Source organism: Haliaeetus leucocephalus, unplaced genomic scaffold, assembly GCF_000737465.1.
Source record: "Haliaeetus leucocephalus isolate CR32 unplaced genomic scaffold, Haliaeetus_leucocephalus-4.0 Scaffold536, whole genome shotgun sequence".
In the NCBI taxonomy this organism is placed as follows: domain Eukaryota; kingdom Metazoa; phylum Chordata; class Aves; order Accipitriformes; family Accipitridae; genus Haliaeetus; species Haliaeetus leucocephalus.
This window is the reverse complement of record NW_010972972.1, coordinates 6,745,181-6,769,511: the sequence shown is the minus strand read 5'-3', so window position 1 is coordinate 6,769,511 and position 24,331 is coordinate 6,745,181. Positions and strand designations below refer to the sequence as shown.

At 47.8% G+C, this 24,331-nt stretch overlaps 1 protein-coding gene across 1 annotated transcript in view; it reads left to right on the top strand.

Moving 5' to 3' along the window:
- Window positions 1-24,331, top strand: part of SLCO2B1 (solute carrier organic anion transporter family, member 2B1) — a 46,394-nt gene that overhangs the window by 18,188 nt on the left and 3,875 nt on the right. Inside the window, exons 7-11 of the mRNA XM_010576670.1 lie at window positions 8,211-8,319; window positions 14,950-15,114; window positions 16,698-16,890; window positions 17,691-17,847; window positions 22,780-22,949. Coding sequence (XP_010574972.1) covers window positions 8,211-8,319; window positions 14,950-15,114; window positions 16,698-16,890; window positions 17,691-17,847; window positions 22,780-22,949 — 794 coding nt within the window. The remainder of the gene's footprint in view (window positions 1-8,210; window positions 8,320-14,949; window positions 15,115-16,697; window positions 16,891-17,690; window positions 17,848-22,779; window positions 22,950-24,331) is intronic.

Genomic DNA, 24,331 nt, shown 5'->3' with positions numbered 1-24,331 from the left:
GGGGAGGTCCCAGGCCTGCCCAAGCCAGATGGTGCCTGTCCCATGGGGTATCAGCACTGCCACCAGCAGAAGGGTCCCTGCTTGGAAAAAAAAAAAAAAAAGGCCTCTTTAGAAACTTTGCCAGGTGCTGTTCTAGGTAAAACATCTGTCTGCTGTGGAAGCACTCAAAGCTTTGTAGGAAATCTGCATTATCATGGGTGATTTTCTGTGGGCATAGCAGAAAAAAATATATAATCACTTTCTCTTGCTTGCCCTTGGAGTAAATCAGTGTTCAGCTAAGGGTATAAGCACGACCGCTTTTCGATCATGAAGGGCAGCCCCCTTTCCTCTCCAGCGAGCTGGAGGAAGCAGCATCTCTAAGGTCACCGAATTACTATTAGAACCTGAACTTGTTAGAGCCATGGTTCCCCTTCAAAAGAGCATCAGCCAGGGATATATTGCAAAACCCTGCAGAAGGGATGGGTAGAGTTGGTAAGACATGCAAGACTGGAAGGAAATGCGTGTTTCCAGGCACAAAGCTCAGCTCTGGTAAAACACTGACCCCAATTTTGCCTTCCTCTGCCCCAGCCGGAGCAGCTGCCCTTTTCCAGCAGGTCCCTGGCACCGCGGTGGCTCGTGCTGTGGCTTCAGGTTTGCTTCCAGGTTTCCTCTCACTGCACAGAGCAAAGCTGTTGTTCCTGTACTTGGGTCTGGTTTGGGATGGAGAGGGGGAGATGGGGCATTGCAGTGAGGAAAGGTGGGACCCCCCCGGTAGCTCTGCAGCACGAAGCCCCATCCCTGCAGAGGGGAGGGGAGGTATGGGGTCAGTGCAGGGTTTTACAGACCAGCAGATCAGCAAGAATGGACATTGTGATAACCTTTGCATCAACCCTGCCTAAATACAGCTGCAGCTTCAAAGATGGTCAGCATTTCCTTGGCTGCCTTCGGTTTCAGGGTTTCTGCCTGGCCAAAGCAGGAAAGAAGCTACAAGCAGAGCAACCGCTCAAAGCAACAGTTGTTTTTTTCCACTGTGTTTGTAAAGCCTTATCGTATCCACAGCAAATACCTCCAGGCACGGCAGCCATAATGACAACTGGGAAAAGCACAGATCTGCTCTGTCCACAGAAGAAGCTGAGATGTTTCTGCACCACCAGCTAGGGGTTTCATTTCTGGAGGCCGAAAAGGAATTTCACGGCCAAGCTGTCCTTGTGCCACTTGCTGTCTGCAGACCCCTGGGACCACGCATGTCTCAGTAGACAATGGGCTGCCTGGGAATAATGTGTCCACACTAAGCTGTGGGTACATTTCCCAGCTGCAGAGTGCTCCAAACAAGATCCCAGTAGCAAAGACTGGCCATTGGCTCAGTCCTCACTGCCAAAAGCACCATTTCTCTTCTCTGATTCTCACCCTACCTTCATTTGCCTTTTTTTCTCCTGCCTCACGCTATACAACTCATCTGAGCCCTTGGTGGTTGATGTGGACCAAGGACCATCCTCCTCAATGGGCATCATTCAGCAAACACTGAATAACAGCACAGCTCTCTGTCTATCTGGAGATTTATTGGCCTCCTCCCATCAGCCAAGACAGATCTAGATTATTTATTCTACAACTGCGTTTCAGCTTTACTTTTATTTGATAGCTTCTTTCTTTGAAGTTCCTGGAATGACTTGTGCACTTAAAGTTAACATTAATGATAATAAGAGTTTGTTCTATTGATCTTTTTTCATAAATCAATCACTCTGGGCCTGGAACATTTTTGTTTCTCTGCTTTGAAACTTGTCAGTAAGTTTCTAGCACCAAAGTATCCTGAATAATCTAATTTGAGGGACAATCACAGGAAAGCTATAAAGTTGTCATGATCTCAGGCAGGGGGTGTGAAGATGAGGCTGTTACTGGGCAAACCGTTTCCAGTCAAGACCATTTTTTTTCCCAATAATTCCAGTTTAATCCTGCCTCCATGGGCCTGAACCATTTCTTGAGGTTGTGTCCTGGATTGTGGGGAACTACAGCACCTGAGCATTTCCCAGCTGCTGAGTAGCCAAAGTTTAGCTCATGCTTTACCATCCGTTGCTGGCAATGTTATCGTATCCCAATCCAGGCAGTTGTATTGTGACTGCTAAAGGCTTTCGCTGTGCTTTTGCTTGGACACAGTGTCTGTCTGTCTTGCAGGCTTACTGACTGTTGCATTGCAGCTGGTAAAGCACCTCCCCAGTCCCTGCATCTTCATGGGTGATGTGAAAAGGGTTTGAAAAGGGGAAAGGTCCTCTTGGGAGAGCCTTGAACAAAAGCAGGAGCATTGCCCTTGCTCAGCATTTCTCATGTGCAAGATCGGTCTTGTACACCCAGGTATCTCCCCGTTCAGGTTTCGTTCTGACACTCCGAAGTCACATAGAAGCAAATGTCTCCCAAACGCCATACAAAGGGGGTGAGTGACACTTCCTCCTCCTCACCCTGACAAAGCCTTCTCTGTAATTTCAGCACGTCATCTGCAAACAGATGCCTCGTGAGAAAGCTCAGATGGGTTTTATGGGAAGCAGGTCTACATGTCCCCGTCATGTCCAAGCCCTGGAGACTCTGTTTTGCTGTCACGTAATCCTCTCGGGATATCAGTCCATCTCATCAGTGCTTTCCTCCTAAGTCTCACTGGTAGAAGGTTTCAAAAACTTATTTCCCTGAATGTTGCAAAGCTTTGTCTAATCTTCAGTCTATATTTTAGTCTTTAGTTTGTTATTCTGCCCCTAGTCCTGATTAAATATTTGTTCCTAATCATTGCCATATTGGCATGGTTATAGAAAGCCTTCCTTTTGCTGTGCAAGGGAGGTTAGCTAGTCCTCTGCTGCCAAAGAGCTTCTCCATCCCAGCAGCCCTGCTCATCACCCATCCCAGCCACAAGCTGGTTTTCCCGGTGCTACACTGGTCTGGATCTGGTCTCCCGTGGTGGTGCAGAAGGGTCTGCACTCCCCCAGCTCTCCTGGAAACACCGTCTTCGGTTGTTCCTCACATTTCACTTACTCCTTCCCTGGCTTCACCATAGACTTATGAAGACATAGACCTGGAGCTATTTGTCATTCTCTTCTCATTTCCAGCTGTGCAGCAGAAATTATTTTTAGACCCCAAGTGCATGGCTGTGACCTTTGCACTAAGTTTGGTTCAGTTTCTGTTATTTCAGCTCTCTAGTTGCCTAATTTTTCTTATATGGAGTCTCAGCCCACTCTGTAAGGACAATTCCCACCTTCCTTCTCCTCTGCAGACTAAGTAGTACATGTCTTCTCACCACGCCAAGGGGGTTACTGAAAATATTAGCTGGGGCTTCTGCGCCAAACCACCAAGGAAGCCACCAGCACCTCCCAGCAGCTCAGTACATCCCTCTGGGATGCTGTGTTCTCTTGCTTCTATTTAGCCATATTGTGTTTACTCTCCTAATTTTCACTTTTTTGCTAATGGTTTCTCACTTGGTGCTGCATGTTCTGCTTTGCTCAGTTCTGTAGAGATTAGACCTACTGCATTCCCTTTATTTATTTAAAGACCAGTGTTGTTGAGGAAGGAGAACAGGCTGCTGATCCATCAGCCCCTAACCCAAGGTAGCCCGTCCATCTGGGGGACATGTGGGTGCCAAAGAGAAGAGATGAGCAGGATGATGCCTCTTTCATGTTGCATCCTTCTTCATCTCAAAGCTTCACAAGCCAGGAGAAGTGCAAAGATGGGGTGGAAAGAAACCATGCTTCTTCCCTGGATTTTCTGCTGGGATGGTGGAGGACGTGTCCCCTGTCATCTGTACAATATCTCCAGGTTTTACTTTAAATTGCCCCGCTGGATAGTTGGAGAAGATGCTTGAGGAAAGAGGGGAACGCCAAGCCGGACATGCAGCTCCATCCTGGAGGAGATGTACGTGGCAGAGCCGAGGGTTAAGCAGTCACCCCCCATTTCCCAGGGCAAACCCCATCTGTCTGGGCAGTGCCTCAAGCTGTGGAGCAGGGAGAGCTGGCAGCTTTAGAACCACAACCTGCAGACTGGATCAACTTGTTTCATCCCCCTAAAAAAGCATAGTAGCAGGAAGGGGCTGCAAGCACAGATAAACGCTTGAAAGAGATGTGTTTGTGTCCTGGCTACACATGTCCATCTCAAATGTTTGGGCATTGCCGTTCCTGCTGGAGGTGGCATTGCTTGGCAAGGTCCAGGCAATGCCTGTCCCTCCAGTCCCGAAGCAGAAGGTTTGTGATGAGGAAAAGCTCCTGCAGGTAAAATGCAGCCAGGACCCCTCCTGCCCTGCCCTGAGGATACCCCATGGATGCTGGTGCTGCTGTTGGATACATCACAGGATTGCACCAGCATGCCCAGGCCTGCAAGGAACCTCCTGCCCTGCATCAGGGTTGTTGGGAACTTCCCAACCTACGGAGGGTATTTGCAGGGTGCAAACAGCTGACAGCTCTGTCTGGGGTTGTCCCCAGGGGTTGCAGCGGACACCCCAGGTCCAGCGTGGTGGGACGATGCCGGGTCAGTGACTCGACCCTTCTGTGCAGGCAGAGACATTGTGCAATGGTGCTGGGGAAGTGAAAAATAACTTCTCCAGTTTCTGTCTCGGGACAGCTTGCCTGCATTTATACAAATCCTCCCACATTTATTCAGCAGTGACCTGGTGCACTTCCAGTGCATGCAAAATGAAAATAACTGGCGGGGAACTCTCTTAAACGCCTGCTCCAATTTGGGTTATCAGTTAATGGGGAAAGGTTAAAGAGCATGGACAGGGAAAGCTAAGTCTTCGTCTGGAAACCTTTGCTGCTGGGGCTGCAATGCTCTGAGGCTGCCTCATTAAAGCTCCTAAAGCACCAGTAAAGGCAGTCTAGAAATACAGGGCATTATCTGGGGGCCAAGTGGCAGGGCGTGGTGGTGCCACTGGCATGTTACAGGATTGGGCTGGTCTCTAAATTCAGATTTTCCCCAGGGAGCTTTAAAGACAGGAGCAAACTGCAGCCAAAAATAATCATCCCATTTCATGTGAGCAAGGTGCCTGTTGGCTGGTTATTTCAATGCTCTAGGAAACAGGGTCCCTGGTGGGACCCACACTTGCTGGAAGAGGCATAATGAAGAGTTTGTAGGGAGCATGACCTTGTCAGGAAGAAAATAATTCTTTTTCAAGCCATGAGGTTTTACCTTTTGTTTGTTTAATATGAAAATAGCTTCTTTGACCTTATTTTTCACTGAGCCAGGAGCTCCAGGTTCTGCACAACCAGAAGGACACTCCACAGAAGCCTCAAATTAAGCAAGGGAAACCTCTGTCACAGAGCAGGTCATTTATCCCTTTTCCTAGTGGTGTATTTGAATAAAACCAGACTGCCAGCACCTCTGGCTGCCCTTCCCGCAGGTGCAATAGCAGCCAGGTGAAAGCAGAAGCCTGGCTCGCAGGCAAGCTGCCTTCATTTGTTTTTCCTGCAAAGCAAGTCCAGGTCTCAGCCCTGCTCAGTCATACCTGATTTATTCATGTCCCTGCAGGGAAACGGGGGCTTTCCTCAGGTTGAAGTCAGGTTAGGGATGTTCTTCCCAATGCAAAGTGGGGGGGAGCTTCATCCTCCTTCCTCAAAAGCCTGTCTGCCTCTTCCATTCCCCATGAGGCTAGAAGTGATGGTGATGGCTAAAATCCCATTGCAAAAACAAGAGATGCAATGAGACCCCATTCACCAGTGGATGTGCACCAGGAAACTGATTCCTTTAAGGAACCATCCTGAAAAATCCAAGCGTGGGGACATTTTGCAAGATGTTTCCCACATTTATTTGTTTTTCCTTGGCATGATGCTGCAGCAGACAGCCAGGGTAGTACTGAGCAACCAGCCCGTGTTATTGCACCTACTGACTCTGGCTTGCCAAATTGTCTGCTCTGAGTAATGCTAAAATTCCCTGCAGCAGGAGCACAACATCCTCGGCAGGGCTTGAGCGTCTCTGACAGTAGACACAGCATCGTTCGCCTCCCTGCCCGCATCGAGCAGGCAGGATTTGTGCCGGTCCCTCTACAGCTTGCTTTCCCAATGTGCCTGCTTTATCCCAGAGGAATGCATTTCCTGATCCTTTCAGGCAGTGCAAAAAAATATTTAATGGGGCCAAGCCAACCCAGGGAGAGGAGTTCTCCTCCTCCTCCTCGAGGGCTTTGCTCCATGGGGAGAGACAGCAGCTGATCCTTGGGCGGGTGCTAAGCCAGCAGATGTGCACAGAAATGTCCCACTTGCAAGGGTCACGCTCATGCAGAGGCATCCCAGGTTGGGGAATCTGGGGGAATTTGGGGCTTTTTTTTTTTTTTTTTCCCGATGTGCAGACAGTGCCCAGCAGACTGTTAGCTCTCTGAAGTACAAACAGCTGGAAGCTGAGAAAGCCACAGTCAGTAACAGCTTGAATGTATTTTTGGAAAACACTGCGGTTTTAGAGCAGAGAGAAGAGACCCTGTAACCTAATTGAAAAGTGAAAGAAAGCTAGATTTTATCTTTGCATTTGAAAGATGTATTAAACCCTGAGCTCTAGCAATAAAAACAGTGAAAGGAGTTTTATCACTTTTGCCTTGTAGAGGCTCTTCAAAAAGGGAATGTGGCATCCGCAGCATGGGACATTTTGACCTCTCTGATGTTTAATAATCAGTCTTGGTTTCAAAGGAAAAGAGATCATTTTAGCCAAAGAGCTGTCTGTGAGTTAAGAACATCTAATTTCTTTTGAATGAACTTATTTGTCTGACTCAAATTTGTGTCGGGAGTTGCAACAACTCCATTGCTGAGCTGATGTGGGATGTCAGAGATGGGGCCACTGGCTCTGTCCTTCTGCCTGAAAATATGCTGTGGTTTTCCGTGAAAACCGCACTCCCACTAAACACTTTCTGCTATTACCCATGTATAGTAGCGCATCTAATCTAATTAATACCCTCCGTCCAGTGATTCCCCTAAAAGCCTGCAGAGCAGGGGATGGGATGCACATCCAAGAAATCCTCCCCTCCCACTTGCTGATGGGATGTTGGACGCTTGCCTCAGACGTGCAGTTATCTAATGAGGCTGCAATGGACCTTAGATGATCCAAGCCCTCCATCTTCCACCTCTCCTCTTCTGCCAGCATCTCTTTGCTTTTCAGCGGTGGCAGGGTGATACCTCGGCACAGATCCTGCCAGCACCTGCGTTAGCGTCCTGCAGAGCTGTAAGCACCAGCTGAGGCTAAATGAGGCAGAGACACCTGGACCCATCTGACCTCCAGCTGCAAAGTGTTGTTCCCCTGAATAGAGAAGGAAGAAGGGGAGGGAGCTGCAGGATCTGTCCCCTTCCATGGACCAGGATGGGAGAGGATGTCCCTTCCATTCTGCTGCTGTTCCGTGGGAAAGATGTGCCTAAAAGAAATCAAAAGCATTGAAGAGAGTAGGAGTTGCTAGAATTCAGCTGGGGTTTCCAGGAGCAGGAGAAGAACGGAAAGGGGCTGGGAGAGGGAAGGGGTCTGTGTCCACTCTCCATGCCCCCTGGCACATCCCTGCTCTGGGTCAGCCCCTCTTAGCTTAGGAGGTGAAAAATATTTTGCCTCCATCCCAGACCCCCTCCTCGCCTGGATCTTCCCCTCCTACAGTTGCTGCCTGGTCTCCTCACCTGTAGCAGGGGCAAAGGCACCTGCACAGCAGCTCATTAGGGGACACAAGGGGACGCAGGGGAAATGCTCATCCTCCATCCAAAACCAGTGTCCAAACCTGCTTTGGGTGGAGGTCTAGGTGCATCGCTCCTTGGGTTCCTGTGCCTCCTTCCCCCGCACACAGGGGTAAAACAGACCCTCTGGGGAAGAAAAGCATCTCCCTAAGGGTATCCAACTTTCCTGATGCAAAGGCTTACACCTCCTGAATTTCCATATTCATGTGAGCTGAGTGTGTGGCATGCTGTACCTGGGTAATGGCTAAGCTCGATATTTAGGAAGTGTTATTCATTACTGTTGGGAAAAGATGGCTCTTACCCCAGTAGCGCAGGCATCGGCATGGATGCTTTCAGCCCCGTCGGAGACCCGATGGTGCGGGCACGGAGCAGCAGCCGTGGGTGGGAGGACGCCTGCCCGGCGGTGGCTGCACATCCCACACTGGGCATGGACAGTGCTGGCCAAGCCCAGAAACATTACAAACTCTGTCTGCAAGAAGCGTGGGCTGCTGTCTGTCACAATCTGGGAGAGAAAAAGCGAGTTCAGTGGAAACTTTGTCATGGTCGGTGCAGTGATAGCCTCTTGTCTGTCCCCAGGTGGCAAGTGGGAAGGAGAGCGACAACAAGAAGAGCGGGGATGTGCTCAGCCAGCTCAGGTCAAGATCCGAACACGTGCAAAACCTCTCTCTAACCAAGTTCATCAAACGTAAGTGTGCGCATCCGCCACCTCACGCTTGGACAAGGTTTCTCTGCTTGCGCAAACATATGTCCTGGCAATGGGCAGGTTGCAATGCTGGCAAGAAAAAGCGATGTTCCTCCCTGTGTTCAGCCTATCTCCTAGATAAGCCCTCAAGGTACAACTTAGGTGTCCTGTTGGGTTTAATTAGATCTGCAGATCTCCTCCTGGTCTGCTCACAGCAGATGCTTGCCATCAGATCCTGGCTACCCTGCTCCACCTCATGCTGATCAAAGCATCTGGGGTTGGTAGCTCTCAATGTTGCATGGCTTTATAGCTCATCTGGGCAGTGGAAACAGGCGGCCAAAACCTCATCAGAGCCCAAAGCCAGGCAGGAAAGAGGGGTGCAAGCTGTGAGCCCAGAGCAGAGCCATGGGAAGGTGAAGAGCCCCCCAGTTAGAGGGGGGTTTGCAGCTTGGGTGCATCCAGCTGCTATTGCTCAGCTCCCAGGTCATAGCAGGAATCAGACCCCCAGCAGCATTGGCAGCTCTTCACCTCCAAAAGCCTCCTCAGACCCCCTCTTTCAAGGCTGGTGACAATATCCAAGCCAGACCGCCCTCCCTGTCCCACCGAGGATGGCCAGTGCTGCCTGGAGCCAGGGTCTAAGCAATAAAAATCAGATGCATGTTTGTACAGGGTGATCTTAATCCAGTGCAATTAGCTTGTTTAGAAATGAGTAGGCTCTTTGTGCTGAAGGGAATCAGCTGGGCTTTAGTCTGTGAAGGTTACTGCTCAGGGCTGGTTTTTTTTGAAGGAAATACTCTGCACTTTGGCAATTACTTAAGAAAAGTGACCCTCTGAAATCAATCCATGTCAGCTTCCTCCATATTTCCTGAATATTATCCCTTTAATTTATTGGAAATCCTCTGTTTTATTAAGGTCAGTGCTGGGGCAGGCACAGCCAGACAAGCGTGGGCAGGTTTTTATTCTGCTAGTTGCACCATTTGCTCACTAGCCTAATGCTAAATTAGAGCGTCAGGGGTTTATTCCCCCACTGACCTTGTTGCACTGTCAATTTAGAAAACCGGTGTGATGGAAGCGATTGCGTGGGAACAGATTTACAGTGCTCAGATGGGATTTTTCACACCGACACTCTGCTCTTTGCCTCTGAAAAATGAATAAAAATTAGCTCCCTGCTCCTGGGTGAAGAGAGAAGGAAATATCTTACCTCTGCTCGAGCTGCAGGTTTGGCTCGGGGTTTGCATCAGGGTTGCTGTTGTCAGGGCTGTGGGAGCTATGCTAATAAATTCATTATTTCTGAGAATTTATCCCCTACAGCCCAGTTCTGAAAAAAATGAAGTGTCTGTATTTTTTGCCAGAAGAGCAATCTTGCTGAAATCACCGGGATTTCTAATACAAAACTGTTTTTAGAGCCAGAAACTGGATGGTAGCTAGTGTGTGATGGTGTAGATGGGGACAACTTGGGTGAAGTCTGAAGACTTTAGTGCTAGCTCATCTGTGGGTCACTGGAAAGAGAATTTTACCTCCCATTTTGTGACTCTCCTGCTTATTTTGTCTCTTCTTTCTGTCACCAAGCATTCTTTCCTCTCTATTTTTACTATTCTTTTCTATACGATAGTTTATGAAAACAGCGTTTGGAGATTTTCCAGCCTGAATCATCTAGCAATTTCGTACCTTCTGTCATTTAGAAAGAGAGGCAGAATGAAACACACGTGATGGAGAAATGCTGTAGGACAGTCTGGTCTCTGTACCATGTTCATAGGGAGCCTTTTTTACACCACACCCCAGTACAAAAGGATGACTCGGCTCCTGAAGGAAAGGGGTCCCACTTTGTCATCTCAGCAGGCTGGAACTGATGGGGTTGTGATGTGAAATCCTTGAGATGTACCTCTTGGTTTTTCTGATTGCATCTGGCATCTCTGCATGCAGCATGGGGAGCAGGAGACCACTCTGCAGAAAGGCAGGAGATGGGCACTGCCAATCCACCAGTAGAAACGACACAAAGCAGATTCCTATAATATCTTACAAGAGAAATAGCAACCTGTATATTAATTCAGTTTTATGCTCATGCCTTTTCACTGCTTGTAAAAAAATACATTAGTTTTATGGGCAAGGGGCTAAGCCTCATGCTGGAGATGGCTATTGGCAAGAAGTGGATTGGACCTCATCTGCTTGCTGGTCCGTCTGCATCTCGAGGGGAGCTTTTACAGATGGTCCCCTTCACAGAGCTGCCTGGTACTTTGGTGCTGTCCCTGGGACAGGTAGCCCCAGACCTGCCCGATGTTGATGGCTATGGGTCCCCTGTTCAGGGTGGGATGAAGGTTGCTGATGGCTATGGTCCCCTCTTTGGGGTGGGATGAAGGTCACTGATGCCTCTGGGTCCCCTGTTCAGGGTGGGATGAAGGAAAGCATTAGGATACCAGCAGGGACTGGATCAAACAGCGACCGCACAAGATCTCAGATTTTTCCATATGGTATTTCAGTGCTGTTCCTCCCGCATCCCTTGTAAGACAGACTCTTCCCTCTGGTTGAAGTGTTTGAACACATTTGAGGTGTTTGAATACCTCAAGTAGGTTGTAAAATGGCCCTGGAGATTAGGGCTATGCTTTGTTACTTGGCTCATCTGCAGATCTTCATCCACTTTCAGTTAGAAGGTTTGCACCATCAGTGTTGGGTCTGCCCAAACAAAGCACTTGGGCTTGGAGTCAATTGAGTCAACACTTGGACAACTGGCCCGTCACTAGTGTTAAAGCATTTTGCAAACTGGCCTCATACTTTCACATGGGCCACCCATGAGGGATGTCTGCAAACTCAATCTGGGGTGAGGAATGCTTTGCTTGTGAGGAAGGCAGCATCTCCCATTGGGAAGTGTCCCTTTGCCTGTCAGCTGGAGGGAGCGGGGAAGGGTTTCCCTCGGCATTGATGGGTGGAGAAAATGCAGGTCCTGCTCCAAAGCTGGCCCAAGCCTGGGGGACGCTCCAGATGAGAAAGACACTGCCTGGTTAGGCTGTGATTCAGCAAAGCACTTGAGGCTGCTCCTTGAGCAGGATAAGGCTGAAGAGTGCCTTAAAGGGTTCATCATTTTCTTAAGGGCTTGGCAGGGGCAAACCTTAAATTACTAAGCTGACCTGGAGGAGGAAGATGTTCAGCAATGCTGTTTAGTCACTTATTTCAGCTTAAATGATGCAAAATGAAGCATGATTATGGAGAAGGAAATGCATTTTGTCATTTGTTCTGTTGCTTCAGTGCACATGGAGATCACTGAGAGCAAAATAAGGCTTGCGGAAATTTTTGCCTTTTATTGGGAACAAAATGAGGATAAGTTAGAGCCCATCGCATGAGGTGCTTCACATTCTCTGTTTCTCTGGAAGCCACTGGGTTTTAAATCTTTCTGGGGCAAGGTATGATGAGCAGAGAACAGTTTGCAAAGCCCTGGAAACTCTGCCTCAAGGACAGGAAGAGCTTTTCCCTCCACAATCAGCAATAACAGGATGGAGTTGTGTACAGGATAAATACTCAGGCAAAGCACTGGGGACATTTCCAAACAATGAGGTCAATTACCCAAGAAGGGAGCAGGCTCCACTCGCTAGAGTTATTCAACAGTAGGAAAGTCAGAGCACTGTGGGGAACGATCTTGGCCCTTGCACAGATGCTCTGCGTGACATTGGGTTGCACCCTGCTCCTCATGCTCACAAAGTGTTCCTTTTGCAGGCATTGAACCTGCTCACAGTAATCAAGAAAGTAGGATTTAGCTAGCCTGAAGTAATTTCCATTGCTAATTTCTAGGCTTCTGTTGAAAACACCTGGGAGGATGTGCAGCTTCTGTTGCACATACTGAGAATTAATCCATTAAAGGTGATCTTCAAAGCAATTGAAACACTGGGCTTGTGACTTGTTTGTTTCTCTATTGTGCCTAAAGATGGTTTCAATGATTTTTTTTTTTATTATTATTTTAAAGTTTCCACTTGTTTTTAGTATCTGCCCAGCCTCCCCTCTGGAGCTGTAAGGAAGATGGAACTAGTAATGAGATGGTGATTGCAGAGGACAGCAATCTTGCTGCCTCCCACCACAAACTGGGAGACCTGCTTGCTGTCGTAGCTTTATAGCTCTGATCTGGGGTGGCGGAGGGGGTGTAGTTTGATTGAAAAGACCAAAGAACTCTAGGGAAAAGAAATCTTTTTGGTGGAAGATTCCCACTATCTCCTCCAAAAGGCTGGATTAGCTCTCAGGAGATCTTTCAGCAGGCAAGTTGCGGTTTCATATTTTCAATATTTCAGTATGCAAACTAGGCAGGAATATGCTTCAAAAAGCAAGACCTCTATTGATACTTAAGAGCAAAACCACCTCCCCTCTTTGGGGTTCACCTTGGTCTAGCGCAGAGATTATCGCAGCTCATTCCCTCTCTGGTGGACTGCTAGCCTCCCAGCTCTCCACCGTGTCAGTATTTCAGGGTCCTTGAATGTGCCTTGCATGCTCGGAGCCCCTCTGGTGCCCTGAGTTTGCTGCTCCCCAATGTCTTCAGCTGCTTGCCTAACCTTGAGAGCAGAGTGCTGAGCTGGAGAAGCAATACTCCCATGAACAAAAGCTTTGCCTTTGTATATGGGACACCCCCTCGCATCCACAGAGGGACCTTTGCTCTTCACATAACTTTCTAGGACAGCTAAAACAAATACAGAGCTTGGGCAACTCTCAGACAAGCACTGGATAGTTCTCCCTGCTGCAATCTCCCAGCGCCTCTGTGCTGGAGCAGATAGAAAGATTGCCCCAGTTGTTTGTGAGCTGCTAAGAATTAACACCATTAATTTATGGCAGGCCCTTGCATTAATCCTCCCTGTTAATTCCTTATCTCTGCTTCAGCATATTGGCTTTCAGAGCCCTCATCTGGGAAACTCATCATCTGTTTGTCTGGAAATTGCCCTTATGCACGCCCTTTGCTTGCGTGCTGCAAAGCCGGACGAAGAGCAAGGGGGAAGGCGATGGTTCAGGAGGAGCAAAGGCAGGAGCAGAAAGTGGGTTTGGATGCGCACGAAGGAGAACTGCAGCCTCCCAGCTGGTGGGTGTCAGCACCAGGCATCCTGATTCCTGTGGCCCGGGGAGCGGGGCAGCTGTCTTTGCTGAGCAGGCTGAAGATAGCTTTTTCATAAGCAGTAAGGGTTCAGCCACAGGGGAATTTGCTGGAGTGTTTCTTGCCTGTAATCAAAAGATACAGTTTTATGATTGAAACAAAAAGGACATTGAAATTGCAACCGCAGCAAACAAATAAATTAACTTTTAATGACTTCCCAGCTACTTTTGTATTTGTTTTAGCAGAAGCCCTGCCAGAAAGCTTCAGGGAAAGAAACCGAGGCCGTGTTAGCTCGGGCCATGTGTGTTTGTAACAACGCCTGTAATCACTCAACGCTGCAGCCCTCAGCCCATGGGCGGTGGGGGAAAGACATGCAGGTTTCCATGTTGCTCTCAGCCATCCCAGTACAGTCTACCTGTTGAAGGCAGGAGAGATAGACAGTATTTACAGAGGTTCAGCTGAGGCTGAAGAATATTGCAGAGCCACTTGCCTTTCTCCCAAGGCATCATAAGACCCTGGCAGCTCTGAAGAAGAGCTTAGCAGGAGGTATCGCTGCAGAAGGCAGCAGATTTTTTCCTCTGCATTAGCAGATGTTCAGGGCTGCTTGAGCACATCACCCGAGTGTTGACGTGAGATATCAATCTTCTTGATTGCTTCATTCTGGGTTTACTTAGGAAGCATTTATTTACTGAGAGGGTGGTCAAGCCCTGGAGCAGGCTTCCTAGAGAGGTGGTTGATGCCCCAAGCCTGTCAGTGTTTGAGGCATTTGGTCAATGCCCTTAACAACATGCTTTAACTTTTGGTCAGCCCTGAAGTGGTCAGGCAGTTGGACTAGATGATCAATGTAGGTCCATTCCAACTGAAAATATTCTCTTCTCTTCTCTTCTCTTCTCTTCTCTTCTCTTCTCTTCTCTTCTCTTCTCTTCTCTTCTCTTCCATTCCATTCCATTGATGCTGATGCCTCCAACAGTTTCCCATTGCGCTGGCACAGACCCTTTATACGCTGCCTGCGTGCACATGATTAGAGCAGTTCCCAGTCTCAACTGCATGGGCTTCAGCTGAAAATAAGCATGACTGACTTTAGCAGCAAATCAAAAGGATTAACATACATGGAGGTGAGCTCTGCCAGGATGGGATGTGTCCAGAGAGCAGTTGCTCTCTTCTGATGTTCACTTTGAGGCTGGACAGTCTTCACACCGAAAACCCTACTTTTTTGCTTCATCGTTTGCAACGATTAACTTCTGCCATTGATTCACCCATCCCACAGCTAGCTCTTGAGGCAGGTGGGATGAGGGATCGTTGGCTTCCCTCTCTCACCTTGTTTTGCAATTTTCATGTGTTTCATTTTTGCAATGTCCTGACCCTTCATCCTGACTTTTTAATATCCAAATTGTCACACAATCAAGGCCTGAAATGATAAACCCTGAAAGCACATATTCTGCCCTTTTGTAAATGAAACCTCCAGAACAGCTCACCACTTCTAAAGAGTTAATTCAAGGTTTTGCCACTTTCTGTGGATTAATATTTTGCTGTACACCTCCTCTGTATGCAACAGGTTTCCCTTTTCCTTTCAGATTTTCCTCTGGTCCTGTTGCGGAACCTGCGTCATCCCGTCTACCTGCTGGTGGTGTTGGCTCAGGTCAACCTCTCTGCCATGGTTGCTGGTTTAGCGACGTTCATGGGGAAGTTCCTGGAGAGGCAGTTCTCCCTCACGGCATCCTTGGCCAACATGATCATCGGTAAGCATTGCTTCCAAGGCTTGCCAGCATTTGAGCACCTCTAAGAAAATAATCTAGACATTACTAAGAAACACCTCTTCCTCTGGAGCTGCCAGTCTCCTTCCATTACCTACAGACAGAGGTGGCACAAGGTCCTTGCCCATATGATTTCTCAGCTACTACCTACTTTCCTTCCTTTACATTGCAGCCTGAGCTTGCTAGAATAAAATCTTTTAAGACCTGGAGAAATGTTATCTAAAGCTGTTCACTATAATTAAGGGGACAAAAACAACTCATTGCATCAAGGGAGCAAAGAAACATCAGATACGAATTGTGCATGTTTCTTTAACAGGGATTACTTTACATTGATCATTGGGTTAAGGGTCTTTAAAAAAGTAGATAGTAAATAAAATTAAAAACTGCAGAAACATATGCATTCATTTTGAAGACACTTTGCAGCAAGAGACCAGTCAGGCTGGTGTACTGATTATGCCTAAACTCTTCAAAATGTTTGCTATAGTCAGACTAATTGCTTATAATGGTTGGGCTAATTGCTTGCTGTTGGTATTGTTGTGAAGGAAAGAAATAAGTGTTAAGCAGGATATGTTCTCATGAGATCAGACTGCTTTTGCTGGTATTTTAATATCCAGAATGTCCTGCACGGGACTGAGGTCTCCCTGTGCGAGCTTGTCATGGTAATAAAAATATGAAGAATAAAGCCCTACTCTTACAATCAGTTGGAGAGTTCAGAGATCTAGGCAGAGAAGTATTTTAAATATATTTTTGAACAAAGAGCATGCATCCTCAGAGGAAGAGTCTTCTGAAGTCTGCAACAAATAAATCAGAAGAAAGTGAGCAGAGCAGACTGGCAAAGCCAGCAACCCAGGCTAAATACAGGCAGAAAGGTTAAATGCTGAAGCAGTAGTGTCCTCCACTGATGTGCCCTGCTGAGTTGTTCCCAGGCTTGATTTACCCGCTCTGTTGAAGACGTGCACAGTATTTCTTGCACAAATTTATCTATCTTTTCTTCCCAGCTACTGAATCTTGCTTTGCCTTTTCCTGTATAGATCAAAAAGCTTTTTGGAAATCCCTTCCTCGTATGGGTATTTATGGGCTGAAAGCAACCTCCCTGTTGATTCTTTGTAGAATTAAACAGATTGCACTCTTTGGTATCCCATTGTAAGGTGGATTTTGCAAAACTCCAAGTCTGTCATGGAAACCTTCACAGTTTTGTAATGATGACAACAGAAGTGGGCACATTACTGCATTATGCAGAAATTAAATATCCTCTCCAGGTTCCATTGATATTTTCTCCTGACTACACTGAAAAATCACATTTGCTGGATTAAGCATAGCTTTTCACTGGTCCCTGTGTCTTCCATGCACAGGTACCTAAGACAACCAGTTTGCTGTAGGGTCCCACTGTTTTTGCAAAATTGCTCTTTCTTAGCATTTTTCCATCAGTCCCTGCAAAAACCTTGGTCGCCTCCAGATCACCAGTGCTGAAAAACAGGAATCCAGCAACAAATCCTCTTGGGCCTTCGCTGTAGTGAAGGGACTGATACGGCTCGGAGGATGGAAAACAAGGACCTGCCTTTCCCCAGGTGCTGTGAACATCCCTGGGGCGATGGTCGGCATCGTGGTGGGTGGTGCCATCCTGAAGCGGTTCCAGATGTCCCTGAGGCAATGCAGCGCCATGTGCGTCCTTGGCATGTTCCTCTGCCTGCTCTTGGCTTTCCCGCTCCTCTTCCTCGGCTGCCCCACGCAGAAGGTCGCGGGCATTACCTACAGCGAGAGGTACCGACAGCTCCAGCCAGGCTGGGCATGGGTGGGTGATTCCCAGGGCTGTGGGTACCCCCCATCCCCAGCTGCACTCCTTGGGGCGGAGGTGGAAGTTAAGCAGAATATGCAGAAATGGGTTTATTCCCTCTTGAGAAACAGTTAATGATAAAATAAGGCTAGAAATTAATGCTTTTGTGAATAAACAGTGAATCAGCTGTGTCCTTACTCCTTCTAACTTCATTGACTCGTGGTGAAACCCGAAGTGAACATCTTTTTGGCACAAAGAGCACAAGATTAAAATTTCATGTTGGAAAGTGCGGTGCATTACTCAGAGGCAAATAATTTGGGCAGGGGCCAGCCTTGGGATCACACCTTCAAAGCTGTGGCTGCTTTCCTACACAGCTGAACACAGGCAGGGCCTTGTCTTCCCTCAAGGCTTGATCCAAGTTGCTGTAAATTCACATGTTCAGCATCCTGTGGTCTTGGTGGAAGTTGGTCTGAGCCCTCAGTGGGAAGCTCACCACCTCCCACAGCATGGTGTTGCAAATACCCCAAGACCCCACGTTTGGGGCCAAATATGAAGGAAGTGGGTGCCTCCCTTGACCATTTATGGTCAGGATGCTTTGCCCAAGCAGAGCAAAGACTTGGGGGGTTATAGTGGAATTTCAGTGGGTCCTCATTTATGTATGGGGAAGGTTTTGTTAAGCAATCAAGTGTTTCTTTACTAATTTCAAGATATATGTAGTATATTTTCTATGTAAGATGTGTATTAATGATGCTCAATACCATGCATTAATATTTTCTTCCTTCTGTAGCTCTGAATTTGGACACCACACCTTGGAGTGTAACCTCCAGTGTAACTGCCCCGAGAAAGCCTATAACCCCATCTGCGGCTCTAACACTATTGAATACATCTCACCCTGTTCCGCCGGCTGCAGCATCGTAAATATCAATGCAGACAACTCGGTCCTGGTAAGTCATTCCCACTGCGCTAGTGTCCTGGCTTGGGATGGCTAATGAGGGATGACCAATGCAGCGCTTACGTCTGGCAATTAGGTTTTCTGATGTCCGTTAGTGTTGGGCAAGCTCTGCATGACCCTGTGGGATGAGCAGGGGAGGGTTGAGAACGTCCGAGGAAAACCCCGTGTAGATGGTGTCTCTTAGCACTCTCCAGTATAACACAGCCCTTGCCAGTACAGATCCTTGGCCAAGGCAGCAATGAGAAACCTTTCAGGCATCCAGCCTTTTAGGATGTCATGGTGTCCTTCCTCATCCGCTGCTCCACCCCAGGTCAGGGTTTGCTCCACAAACCCTATCTTCAGTATCTCCCATACTACCCAGCAGCTGGAGTAGATGATGCAAGGACCTTCTGCTTTCCCTTCACCCCTAAACGATGATGACCAACAAGGTCACCTTTCTTAGCTGTGTTTCTTGTGGCGGGACAGGAGGACGTGTAGTATGGGAAGGGCTAATCACAACACCTAGCATGACCCCGAGTCCATGGATGACTCTTGTACACCAGGGATGTTTTCTCCATGGGGTGAGTCAGCCCACCTCCAGGCTTCTGCTGTGAATTGCCCCATCTGTGTTCCTTGAATAGGGACCTACGGAAACCAGGCACCCAATTTAGGCATCACATGCCCAAAGTTCTCTGAAACTGGAAGTCCGAGTGTTTCCATTTCGCAGGGTTGTGAAGGCAAAATATCAATGCAGGTGGTGCACATCTTCACATACCTCGATGTCTTGCAGCAGGTATCACCCAGACTGCTCACCCAACAGCATTTGCTTGGACTTGACCTAAAATACTGCTCAGAATGAATAAATTATTTATGAATTATTTATAAATTATAATGAATAAATTATTTATTTATTTTTCCGGAAGCAAAATGCAAATCTGTAATTGGTCCAAACTGCCCTTCTGCAGACTGGGGGGCAAATACCAGCTGAAAATGCTCAACTGCTGCCTACAGTTGTAGAAGCAGCCTAGGTGTTTCCATCATATAACTTGCTTTAGTTATGCTACATCTATAGGCTGTGTATAGGGATGAAGAGAGGGAAGGTAAGTCCTGCTTTTGGGGGCTCAGGGAGCAACTCTGTATGCTCTGGGCAAGCCAAGCCTGGAGGGACATTGCACAGTACACATAGCACCGACATTTAGCAGACCTTCACTGCATGCTCTAGGAGGGCCTCGTTAGAGCAATGTTATTCCACCTTTCAGCCTGCAGATTTGCAGTTTAAAAAGTCATAATCAAGTTGCAGTGTGCATTCTCGCCATAAGTACCAGTTGTCAAGCCAAGTGTCTGCATGAGAGGATTATTTAGTGGGAGAGTCCTTATGTGAGGGCTAGAGAAATGGGGTTTGCTCTTGGCTTTCCCTTGATTTGCAGACCTGGCAGGGTTATTTTGCTTCCGTCTGCTTCTCTCTCCTCTGCTGCTTCCCACCTGTCACCAAAACTCCAGTAGGACTGAGTTTTCCCAGTGCCAATTGTCTGTTGCGTCTCCAGGCAATACAGTTCAACAAATAAAGAGTAAGGAAATCTTTGCCAATTCAAATACCTATCTGAAAAATGTTAGCAATCCATATAGGGTGAGTAGTTTTCTGCTGTGTTCTTGGCACAGGATACAATGGCAGCATGGGACTGTCTGGGCACTTTTTAGCAGCATTTTGTTAATTAACAACACTTCACTTTACTATGTTTTCTGCCAGAGCTTAGTCCCAAATGTGCTTTTCTGCATCCCTGTGCCTGCCTTCTGTACAGCAGATCCTTTTCAACTGCTTCTTCCTCCTCAGAGATGCCTCCAGCCCTTTAACATGCTGTGCTCTTGAACGTGACCCACACCTGCATTCATTATAGGTATTATTATGTGTAGCCACAAGCTACAACAAAATCAGGTCTCCCTTGATGGTGCCATGCAAACGCTACTTGGTAAAGCCAGCATAAGCTCTTCCTTTAGCGCTGAGATAATTTGCTGAATCTTCTTTCCACCTACTGTTGCATCTTGACTAAATTTGTGTGAGAGCTTCTTCCACATAGGGACTGTATCTCAACATGTTGTTAAAAATGCCAAGCCATGTGCCAGCATGTAGTAGCTGGAGCACGTTGCATTGCCCTGGGACGGGAGGTTCATGGCACACAGTGATGTGGCTACAGATGCTGAGCTTTGCTCCTTTATCATGCTGGACTAGGAGCTGAGCTCAGGTGTCCGCAGAGCAGCCTCAGTCCCCCTCTGGTTTGGGGTATTACCTGTTGCAGGAAAGGAAAAAAGAAATTATTGCATTTTACGGCATTCTTCTGGCTCCTGTTTTCTCTGCTATATTACACATTTCTTACCATTTTCAGCATCTCTTTGCCAGTGCAGAGACGTGTGGCACTCACTGCCTACTGCTTTCCATGTCCCAAATGCCTGGGTTGCTAGAAACCCTCTTGGTGTGCAAGAAAACCTACAATTTTGTGCTCAGCTTTGCTGCAGCCCTTCCAGAGGAGGCTTGCAGAGTGCGAGCTCGGTTTTAACACTCTCACTTGAAAGCTCTTCTACACTGAAAGCGATTTGCTCTTTGCATTGCCCGATGTCCACAAATTTCATGGGCAACAGAAGGAAGGACCCTGCCAACTTTGCAGGACCTTGCAGTGACAGCCTTTTAGTGATTTGCTACTTGTTCAGGTCCAGTGTGACTTGTTGAAGTGAGGTGGCCACAGGTGCTCCCCCAGGACTGTGGGAATCTCCGTGCCATGGGGCTCCTGGGTTTCTGAACCCCGCTCTGCTCTCATCGTGCATGGCCACGGATAGGAGCAGGGACATCCCTCTACTGCCAGCCAGGTTGGATCTGAGCTGGCCAGCACACACCCCAAAAATTTAGGGTACCAGCAGGTCCCAGCCGGGGAAAAAAAGAAGAAATAAGACAGCATCAGGCAGAGTTTGATGTGAGCAGCTTTCTCTCTTAAGAAAACAATTACTAAATGGTACTAAATGGTGGGGATGTTTGATGCACAGTCCTCAAAAGCCTGGAGCTGGCCGTGTGCCATCCAGCAGCCCATCCCTGCCCAGAAACCACAGCCCCGGTTTCAGGACTGCCCGCGGTTATTCTCCGCTCCCCGCTTCACCAGGTGGTTTTTCCCAGCCCTTGTGCTGCGTCAGCCTCGTGGCACTGCTGCCTGGATGACGCATGTCAGAGAGACGGGCCACCGGTGGCTTTGTGGCTTGTCCCCATTGCTCGGAGGTTTTTGCAGCTGGGGTCTTGCTCCCTGCTCTAAAATCCTCCGAGGTTTTGAGCGAAAGGAGCAGAGCCCGGCCTTGTGCTTCCACTGCATGCACCTCCAGCCCTTTGCCTCCATTCAGCTTTGTGCGAGGCCCCTCAATGTCACGACTCAGATTCTCTGTAAAAGGCGGTGCTCGCACACATCAAGCGAGTTTTAATTTATCTAATTGCATTTTTGTTAACTGCTTTGGCCCAAATTAATCTCAGCTATTGTAGGCACTCATCTGTGGTGGGTCCTCTGGAGACCCACCTCTCCCTCCATGACTGCAAAAGGAACCCAGATGATGAGTTTAGTTTAGTTCATTTCAGATGGCTGAAGAAGATAAATCCCAGTCTTAATTTAAAATATTAAATCCTCTTTCCTAGAGGTGGGAGGAGGGATTGTGTCCCCTTTCATCCCAGATCTCCCCCTGTGTTCTCAGCCGGGAGCAGTTCCTTGTGGGTCTCTTTTATGGGCATCAGCCGTGCCATTTCCCCAGGCAGTGATGTGGGAATGTGGAGTTGGGACACCCTGGTCTGCTCCTGCCTCTGGGATCACCCTTCTGCAAACTGCCATCCCACTGTGAATTTGTCCCTCTCTGGCAGCAATGAGATCATGCTCATTTTATTTAAAGGTCTCTTCCAAAAAAAAAGAGGTTTCTTGTTTAAACAAAAGAGAATTGGGACTAAAATCTGGAGAAAAAGAAAAAAATCCATATCCCTCGCCCCGGGGCATCTTTCCTTTGCTAACGCTGTGCCAGTTATTTATGACCCTCTCTCAAAGGTGAGGTTCTGCATTTTCCCCTAGCAGGTGTTTTCTGATTTAATACTCCCTGAGCTTAGGCTCTGGCTTTGATTGCCAGCTCTGCTCTACGCGTAGCCCCTGGATGAAGGGTCTCACAGCAGGAGACAAGCTGGGTGCAGGTGATGGAGCCCAGGCTGCTCCCCTGGAGATTTCCTCCAAAAGACATAATACAGGCGAGTAAGCTCACATCAGGCTTGAATGTTTTATCAGCTGTGGGTGAGACTTTTCCATGCCAAGAGTCCAGATTTACACAGGATGCCAAAGCGTTCAGCTGGCAAATGATGACATTGAAATAAATCTGTGTGTAAGCATCTTCAGTGCACAACAGGCGTGAAACACAGGACTGGAAGCACAAGCATAGAAGGATTGCTGCGGGGGGTAGGGAGGCATTACTGGGTCTCACACCAACGAGGCAAGGATGCATCTGGGTTGGGAGCACTTCCAGGTGTCTCTGGAAGCACAGAGAGATGAACCAAGGTACCGCTGTAGATGAACCAAGCTACCGCAGCAGTCCCAGCTTCCCCATCAGCTGTGTGTACTCACTTGTGTGACATCTAACGATGCCCGTGGGACCTGGTGGGACCGGGACCTCCTTTCAGAGGTGGCAGCATGTTGGAGGCTGGAAGTGGGGATGGGAATATGTGTTTCCTCATCCACCCAGTCTGTTATCCCCAGCCAGCTTCATTGTATATGTTTCTTTTTTTTTTTCCCTTGCTCCCCGAAGTGTTGAGTGCTAATTACTGCTAATTATTTACAGACAAAACCTAAACACCCTCCCTGCCTCTGACAGCTGGCAGCTATCCCTGGTATCTCCATAGCCTTGAGCAGATGAGCAGCCTCTGGGTTTTCTCTCCTCTTTGCAGAACTACACCAACTGCAGCTGCATCTCCGAAAACGGGCTCGCGGGGTTCGCCAAGCCCGGGACCTGCGGCACCGGCTGCTCCCACCTCTTCCTGCCCTTTGTGGTTCTGTCTTGCCTGGCCGGGATCCTTGCCAGCACGTCCCACACGCCGTCCTTCATGCTCATCCTCAGGTGAGCAGATTGGGTTGGTGTTGCGTTAAATGATAAAGAAGTTTGGCAGAAAATAAACCTCCTTTCATTCCAGCTTGTCCTCAGATATCAGAGGGGTTGGGGGTGGCTAGGTTTAGTTTCTGAGTGATGTCCAGTTCACCGCTGTAAGTCCGATTGTGTTCTATATATATTGAATTACCACGACTACAGATGCAAAAACAGCGTAATACACTTTCAATCTAGTCACGTTCAGCGAACTATCACGGCCAGATTTAAGAAGTTTGGTTGCATTCAACAAACTATCATGGCTAGATTTTAATGAACAGTACAGTTTATTAAAGCAACAGAAGTACAGAGTCATTTGGATTGCTGGTGATAAATACACTGTCTAAAAATCACATGCAAGTACCAGGAATACAGTTGACTACAAGCATGCTAAATTATAGAAAAACTCTCTAGGGATTTCTAAGTTTCCTGGGGAACCACTCGGTATAACTAAGTGTTCTAATCTTACCCAATAGGCATCCCTATGGGGGGGAAGAGAGGTTCAGCCCATCATCTGATCCCAGAAGTCAGCAGTGTCCTCCTGACTTGTTTATGATGGCATCTTCCCTAGTATTCTTCCTCTCTTAAGCCCTTTTATACTATTTTCTTATTTTTAGGTGGAGCTTGAGTGACTCTAGTTATATGTACCCATGATATAAAATCTCCTTGCTTTACTTTTAAAGGTATATGCTAGAGAAAATTCAGAGCACATGCTCAGTGAGAGGTGGTCGCACCTTGAAGGCGGGTAGCCTTTGGGATGGAGGTGTGTTTTGGCATTATAATGAAATTATAACGAACAAAGTTCACCCAGGGGACCTCATTTTGTGTGTGACTACTCCAGAACTGCGCATTTACTTATGATATAAATCAGAAGTAAGGCAATAGCGTTGTCAGAACCCCATTGTTTCACCTCCTTGCCTCAGTGGATTTAATGCAGGGACCTTCCATTCTTGTTCCAGTAGTTCCAGTTCCCCACCCCTGTGGTGATATCAGAGAGCCTGGCTGTGGTATTTCCACTTTGCTCCACCCTCCGTGTTGTTTCTCTTCGAGTCAGCATGCCAAGCTCCCCTGGCATTGCTAACATCTAAGGTTGCAGGTTATGGTGCTTAGGGAATTATTATGGAACAGATTTCATGTATATCCACTGCGTTCCACCCTGGAGGTTCACCTTCCCTTGAGAGGGGGACATATCAATGTCACCTCCAGCAATTATTCTGCTGTTGACCGTGGTCTCGGTGCAACCAGAAAAGGCATCCAGAGGTGACATTTGGAAAACCAAAGGGCCCTTGAATGAAGGAGGAAGGTTTTCTCTAGCTGAGGGACTGAAGGGTTAAGTCAGCCCTGTATTGTACCTGATG